The sequence below is a fragment of the Oncorhynchus tshawytscha genome, linkage group LG07 (genome assembly GCF_018296145.1).
Source record: "Oncorhynchus tshawytscha isolate Ot180627B linkage group LG07, Otsh_v2.0, whole genome shotgun sequence".
Lineage (NCBI taxonomy): Eukaryota > Metazoa > Chordata > Actinopteri > Salmoniformes > Salmonidae > Oncorhynchus > Oncorhynchus tshawytscha.
This window is the reverse complement of record NC_056435.1, coordinates 55667485-55675380: the sequence shown is the minus strand read 5'-3', so window position 1 is coordinate 55675380 and position 7896 is coordinate 55667485. Positions and strand designations below refer to the sequence as shown.

General features: G+C 51.6%; 1 protein-coding gene across 1 annotated transcript; it reads left to right on the top strand.

Moving 5' to 3' along the window:
- The first annotated feature begins 3005 nt into the window (after window positions 1-3005).
- Window positions 3006-4330, top strand: LOC112255314 (C->U-editing enzyme APOBEC-2-like). The gene is made up of 3 exons (XM_024428325.2): window positions 3006-3019; window positions 3322-3546; window positions 4007-4330. The coding sequence occupies exons 1-3, from the start codon at window positions 3006-3008 to the stop codon at window positions 4308-4310; spliced, it is 543 nt and encodes a 180-aa protein (XP_024284093.2). The 3' UTR covers window positions 4311-4330.
- Window positions 4331-7896: the final 3566 nt, after the last annotated feature.

Sequence of the window (7896 nt, the reverse complement as noted above, 5' to 3'; positions counted from 1 at the left end):
CCCCTGTCCCTCTTATCCATACTCTCTCTCCCTGTCACTGTCTGTCCCCCTTATCCCTATACTCTCTCTCTCTCCCCCTGTCCCTCTTATCCATACTCTCTCTCTCTCCCCCTGTCCCTGTCTGTCCCTCTTATCCATACTCTCTCTCTCTCCCCCTGTCGCTGTCTGTCCTCCTTATCCCTATACTTTCTCTCTCTCCCCCTGTCACTGTCTGTCCCCCTTATCCATACTCTCTCTCTCCCCCTGTCCCTGTCTGTCCCTCTTATCCCTATACTCTCTCTCTCTCCCCTGTCCCTGTTTGTCCCCCTTATCCATATACTCTCTCTCCCCCTGTCCCTGTCTGTCCCCCTTATCCATATACTCTCCCTCTCCCCTGTCACTGTCTGTCCCCCTTATCCATATACTCTCTCTCTCCCCTGTCCCTGTCTGTCCCCCTTATCCATACTCTCTCTCTCTCCCCCTGTCCCTGTCTGTCCCCCTTATCCCTATACTTTCTCTCTCTCCCCCTGTCACTGTCTATCACTGTCTGTCCCCCTTATCCCTATACTCTCTCTCCCCTGTCACGGTCTGTCCCCCTTATCCCTATTCTCTCTCTCCCCCTGTCCCTGTCTGTCCTCCTTATCCCTATACTTTCTCTCTCTCCCCCTGTCACTGTCTGTCCCCCTTATCCATACTCTCTCTCTCTCCCCCTGTCCCTGTCTGTCCCTCTTATCCCTATACTCTCTCTCTCTCCCCCTGTCCCTGTCTGTCCCCCTTATCCCTATACTCTCTCTCCCCCTGTCCCTGTTTGTCCCCCTTACCCTATACTCTCTCTCCCCCTGTCCCTGTCTGTCCCCCTTATCCCTATACTCTCTCTCTCCCCCTGTACCTGTCTGTCCCCCTTATCCATACTCTCTCTCTCCCCTGTCCCTCTTATCCCTATACTCTCTCTCTCCCCCTGTACCTGTCTGTCCCCCTTATCCATACTCTCTCTCTCCCCCTGTCCCTGTCTGTCCCCCTTATCCCTATACTCTCTCTCTCCCCTGTCACTGTCTGTCCCCCTTATCCATTCTCTCTCTCTCTCTCTCTCTCCCTCATCCCTCTCTCACTATGCTACCACTCCTCTCTATTTCTCTCACCCCCACTCCTTGTCTCTCTCTGCTACCCCCTTTTCCCCCCCTCTCTCTCTCTCCTACCCCCTGTTCCCCTCTCTCTCTGCTACCCCCTGTTCCCCTCTCTCTCTCTCTGCTACCCCCTGTTCCCCTCTCTCTCTCTCTGCTACCTCCTGTTCCCCCTCTCTCTCTGCTTCCTCCTGTTCCCCCTCTCTCTCTCTGCTCCCTCCCTTTCCCCTCTATCTCTCTCTGCTACCTCCCATTCCCCTCTCTCTCTCTCTCTGCTACCTCCCGTTCCCCTCTATCTCTCTCTCTGCTACCTCCCATTCCCCTCTATCTCTCTCTCTGCTACCTCCCGTTCCCCTCTCTCTCTCTCTCTGCTACCTCCCGTTCCCCTCTATCTCTCTCTCTGCTACCCCCTGTTCCCCTCTCTCTCTCTCTCTGCTACCTCCCATTCCCCTCTCTCTCTCTCTGCTACCTCATGTTCCTCTCTCTCTCTCTCTCTCTCTCTCTCTCTCTCTCTGCCTGCTCTATCCTGCCCTGCTCTACCCTGCCCTGCCCTGCCCTGCTCTACCCTGCCCTGCTCTGCCCTGCTCTACCCTGCCCTGCTCTACCCTGCCTTGCTCTACCCTGCCCAGCTCTACCCTGCCCAGCTCTACCCTGCCCTGCTCTACCCTGCCCTGCTCTACCCTGCCCTGCTCTACCCTGCCCTGCCCTGCTCTACCCTGCCCTGCTCTACCCTGCCCTGCTCTACCCTGCCCAGCTCTACCCTGCCCTGCTCTACCCTGCCCTGCTCTACCCTGCTCTGCTCTACCCTGCTCTGCTCTACCCTGCCCTGCTCTACCCTGCCCTGCTCTACCCTGCCCTGCTCTACCCTGCTCTACCCTGCTCTGCTCTACCCTGCCCTGCTCTACCCTGCCCTGCTCTACCCTGCTCTGCTCTACCCTGCCCTGCCCTGCTCTACCCTGCCCTGCTCTACCCTGCTCTACCCTGCCCTGCTCTACCCTGCCCAGCTCTACCCTGCCCAGCTCTACCCTGCCCTGCTCTACCCTGCCCTGCTCTACCCTGCCCTGCTCTACCCTGCCCTGCTCTACCCTGCTCTGCTCTACCCTGCTCTGCTCTACCCTGCTCTGCTCTACCCTGCCCTGCCCTGCTCTACCCTGCCCTGCTCTACCCTGCCCAGCTCTACCCTGCCCAGCTCTACCCTGCCCTGCTCTACCCTGCCCTGCTCTACCCTGCCCTGCTCTACCCTGCTCTGCTCTACCCTGCTCTGCTCTACCCTGCTCTGCTCTACCCTGCCCTGCTCTACCCTGCCCTGCTCTACCCTGCCCTGCTCTACCCTGCCCTGCTCTACCCTGCCCAGCTCTACCCTGCCCAGCTCTACCCTGCCCTGCTCTACCCTGCCCTGCTCTACCCTGCCCTGCTCTACCCTGCTCTACCCTGCTCTGCTCTACCCTGCTCTGCTCTACCCTGCTCTGCTCTACCCTGCTCTGCTCTACCCTGCCCTGCTCTACCCTGCCCTGCTCTACCCTGCTCTGCTCTACCCTGCTCTGCTCTACCCTGCCCTGCTCTACCCTGCCCTGCTCTACCCTGCTCTGCTCTACCCTGCTCTGCTCTACCCTGCTCTGCTCTACCCTGCCCTGCTCTACCCTGCCCTGCTCTACCCTGCCCTGCTCTACCCTGCCCAGCTCTACCCTGCCCAGCTCTACCCTGCCCTGCTCTACCCTACCCTGCTCTACCCTGCCCTGCTCTGCTCTACCCTGCTCTGCTCTACCCTGCTCTGCTCTACCCTGCCCAGCTCTTTCATCTGTCTGCTGTTCCAGCCAGGCAGCCACCCCCTCTGATCCCCTGTTTCGGTGTGTCTTTGTTTGTCTGGTTTTAAATAACACAGAGGTCACTGATCCAGGGGGTAAAATGCCCCCAGGAGTGTATTTAGAGCCATCCGGCATACCGGTTGTAGATTCCATTGTGTAAATATTTGTGGGAGAGAACCAAACTGAAACATATGTTACAGTAACTGGGGTGCTATCTAAGGATAGGCACATGTGAACAGCTGTTATAACACACAGGCCATGTTGTGGAACTGTACACACTTCATAATAATATGACATACTATAACACAATCAATTAAGTTTGGGATGGCAAAATGTTAAATCAGACCTCCATAACCTTAGAGAACCCTTCTCCCATTCGTTAATTAACCCCTTCCCCCTATTCCCTCTCCATCCAGGGACCGTATCGACCCGTTCCAATTCAAGTTCCAGTTCAAGAATGTGGAGTACTCGTCAGGTCGGAACAAGACGTTCCTGTGTTACCTGGTGGACAAGGGGAGAGCTGATGATGGTCTGATGAGAGGTTACCTGGAGGATGAACACTCAGGAGCCCACGCTGAGCAGGCCTTCTTCCTCCAGACTCTCCCAGACTACGACCCTGCTGTCAAATACACTGTCACCTGGTGCGTATTTCTCAAATACACTGTCACCTGGTGCGTATCTCTCAAATACACTGTCACCTGGTGCGTATCTCTCAAATACACTGTCACCTGGTGCGTATCTCTCAAATACACTGTCACCTGGTGCGTATCTCTCAAATACACTGTCACCTGGGGCGTATCTCTCAAATACACTGTCACCTGGTTTGTATCTCTCAAACATACAGTCACCTGGTATCTATCTCTCAAATAAACTGTCACTTTGTAACTATCTCTCAAGTACACTGTCACCTGCATGGTAACTATCTCTTAAATACACTGTCACATGTCAAATACACAGTCGCACATACATACACATAGTATCTACACAGATAGCTGTGGCCCGTTTCACAGGAAGTTAGCAGCACTAAATTAAAAGATTAGAACCCTCTCTATGACCTCCTCACATGTGCCTAATTCATCTTTACCCCCTCCCCTGTCCCAGGTACATGTCATCCAGCCCCTGTGCAGCCTGCGCGGCTAAGATCGCAGAGGCCCTCCGGGCAAGGAAGACCGTCAAGATGACCCTATTTTCAGCCCGGCTGTTTGAGTGGGAGGAGCAAGAGATCCAAGCGGGGCTAAATGCTCTGTCTCAAGCGGGCTGCAAGCTGAGGATGATGAAGCCCATGGACTTCACCTATGTCTGGGACACTTTTGTAGAGAACAACGACCTAACGTTCACCCTCTGGGAGGACTGCCAGGACAACTATGAGTACTACCACGAGAAACTGGCCGAAACCATGCAGTGATCACAGTGGGTGTAAGGGAGAGGAACACACGTATGCATGCATTTGATAGGGCTACATATGCACACTTATGCAGGCTAGATACACATGAAGAGTTTCATTCCAAAAAGCTAGATATCCATTTTCAGAAATGTTGGTAAATTAGCTTATTGTTTATTGTTCAATGACAGACGCTGTTTAAAATCTGTACTTCATGGTTTCATAGAGACAAATAATCATGTTATTTTGCATAATGTTATATATCAGGCTCACTCTCAGATAAATAAGTAGTACTGCTAGCTTTTACACAGTGAAGTGTAACAAATATCTAACAAATAACTGTTATATTTTACACAAGCATGAAGGTACCCATAAGCAATCATTTTTGATGAAAAAACACAATGTGAAAAATTGGTGGATATAGAGTTTTGGAAATAAACTCTTCACATGCAGGTATGCCGGGATGCACATAGATACCTGCAGTCACAAGACTGATCCCAGAGATGATCTCACAGATGGAACATGCAAAGCCAGTGAGGGGCCAGCCCAATAGGCCAGAGCAATAAAGCCAACGAGGGTGACCCCAGTGAGACAGACCAACAGATACAGCTATTCCCCTGGCTGATGAACTGCTGCTTAATGAGGGCAGCTGCTGACATTCAGGAGGAATGGTGCTGAAGACTGGAGGCTCACCTTCAATCCTGGGGTTCTGATCCTCAGAGAATGTCTTAGTGCTCTATTCAGTCTATGTTGCAGCGTTACAGATAACACAATAGAAATGTAAAGGTAATTTCCGATGGAGCCGACATATGCAAATCAAATCTTATTGGTCACATACACATGGTTAGCAGATGTTATTGCGAGTGTAGTGAAATGCAGCATTTACTGGGAATGCAGTATCTGCTAACGTGGAAATATTGCCTTTAAATATCAATGGAGCTGTAACGCTGTACTTCTGCGATATGGATTGAATAGAGCCAAAAAGGTTAGTTGGAGTTCCCTTTGGGTTAGTCAGCAAACCATGAGATGTGTAGTATTCTTCTTATCTTTCTGATGAGGCGATGGCAATATCTTTTGAGTTGCTGTTGATGTCAATATTCTCTCTCCTTCTCTCGCTCTAGAATTCACCCATCACCTGCCACCTCCACTATCCCAGCATCCTCAGTGATGTGAGCAGTTTGGGTGCTTGTGCGTCAAGCCATCCTGCACTACATCCCTCTATGAAGCCAGCTACAGACCTCCCCTCCATATGGAACTCTCTGTCGCAGCTTCCATTTTCCGTTCTGGAGTTGTTCTCACAGGACGTGTGTTTGCTGGTTCATCTGTGGATGAATTGTCAATGTCAAGAGGAAGGCTTTGCAATGATGCACTCCTGGGTCATAATTCAAGTATAAATGATCTATTATTTTTTATTACAATTGAAGTTATAATAATTTGTCCTTCTCCTTCTGTGTCCTCGGAGTATGTTTCCTACTGTATCGGCACAAATATAATTTTTCATATCTGCACTAATGTTTGCTTCTTCAAGGGCAACATTCAGGGGGCTAGTTGAAGGCTCGGTAAGAATCCATGGAACTCAGAGCAGGAAGCTTTGGTTGTTGAGTTATCTAGATAAAGTCGTGCTCTAGCGTAGTCTAGTGGGTTGTTGAGTTATCTAGATAAATTCATGCTCTAGCGTAGTCTTGTGAGTTGTTGAGTTATCTAGATAAAGTCATACTCTGGCGTAGTCTTGTGGGTTGTTGAGTTATCTAGATAAAGCCGTGCTCTAGCCTAGTCTTGAGAGCACTGCCTCTAGTCTCACGTTCCAGACTCGGAATGCTGAGCGCCAGTCAGCCACCCTTCATGGAGTAGAGGCACTAAAACATTGGGGATAACATGTTAACGACCATCAGAGACAGGGGAGTCAGAGCAATCTGCTTTTCTGGCTCTCAGTTCCTGTGAAGTCATATTATAGAATGTAAGAGAGCTTTGGAGTAAATTAAGAATCATTTAAGAATGACTGAACTCATCATCAGCAGATAAGGAAAGCGTATTTTAATGAGACGACCATGCATTGTTGCACACAACACTAGGTGACATTTACATCTCTGACTGAACAGTACTTCTTCACAGAGATCTGATATCTGAAAAACATGCCAAATCTAGCAGGCTCCAAGCAGCTAGCCATGAAGAAGAGACATGGTCCATGTTACAGACTTTCAGTAGCCTAACATACTCATTGACATTCAAAGCAGTGACAAAGAATTAGAAATAGAGATGATTCTGAGCACCTTGATTATGTTGATTATCATTTCCATTCAAATAAGGAGTGTATGAGATCTGGGAAGCACTGGGGTAAGTAACTGTGGAAGTGTGCAGTGTAGTTAGGGAGTTGAGGGGTCTATGATCACCCTTCAGAGAGTTCCATGAGGTGGGGGCCGAATAAGTTTCTCATAAGTCTCTCCACTGACCTCTTGTGCTTGTGGCTGGTCTCCCCAGACTGATAGCCAGCAAGGCGTGGGTTGAGGGCGGGGGAGAGGCCAGGGGGGTGTAGCCCGGGATGGGGTTGAGGGCGGGGGAGAGGCCCGGGGTGTAGCCCGGGATGGGGTTGAGGGCGGGGGAGAGGTCCGGAGTGTAGCCCGGGATGGGGTTGAGGGCAGGGGAGAGGCCAGGGGTTGTAGCCCGGGATGGGGTTGAGGGCGGGGAGAGGCCCGGGGTGTAACCCGGGATGGGGTTGAGAGCAGGGGAGAGGCCAGGGGGTGTAGCCCGGGATGGGGTTGAGAGCAGGGGAGAGGCCCGGGGTGTAGCCCGGGATGGGGTTGAGGGCGGCGGGGGACAGCAGGAAGGAGGAGCGGGTCTGGGCGGTGTGGAGCCCCTCTATGGCGCTGGACAACCAGATGAGTCTCTTCAGGTCTGCATGTTCCTGCCATGGCCATGCATCAGCTGGTGCTCTGTCATTGCTCGCCTGCTGGAGAGAAGAGAAGGGGACAGGGGAGGGGTGGAGAGAAGAGGAGGGGACAGGGGAGGGGTGGAGAGAAGAGGAGGGGACAGGGGAGTGGTGGAGAGAAGAGGAGGGGACAGGGGAGGGGTGGAGAGAAGAGGGGACAGGGGAGGGGTGGAGAGAAGAGGATGGGACAGGGGAGGGGTGGAGTGAAGAGGAGGGGACAGGGGAGGGGTGGAGATAAGTTAGTGGAAAGGAGAGGAGGGCAGGGGTAGAGGGAGGCAGAGATAGGAGGAGAGAAGAGAGGAATACAGTAATGTGTTCAGATAACAGTGTGACAGAAGTATGATAAAGGAGATTAGACTTCGAGGAGAGAGCTGTAGGGTAGAGTTTGCTAGCAACACATAACAGACTTCAGCAACCTTTAGTATGTTCAAAAGTTGTTAAAAATAAAGGAAGAAACCTTTAGAGCCCTCAAACTCAACTCTGGACCTCGACGCCAGTTCCACTGCATTTTTTGTTCCCCTGAAACACCAGATGGTTGCAATTCATTATCAGGTAGAACATAAAACCAGCAGGCCCCTGGCATCGTAAGAGTTGAATACCTGTGCTTTAGAGCATGTGTCAAACTCATTCTACAGAAGACTGAGTGTCTGCAGGTTTTCACTCCACCCTTGTACAATGATTGAT

What these genes read in the sequence shown, in the direction of transcription:
- LOC112255314 (XM_024428325.2), top strand. An exon ending in GTCAAATACACTGTCACCTG is followed by an intron (nt 3,547 to 4,006) that starts GTGCGTATTTCT and finishes CCCCTGTCCCAG; the next exon opens with GTACATGTCATCCAGCCCCT.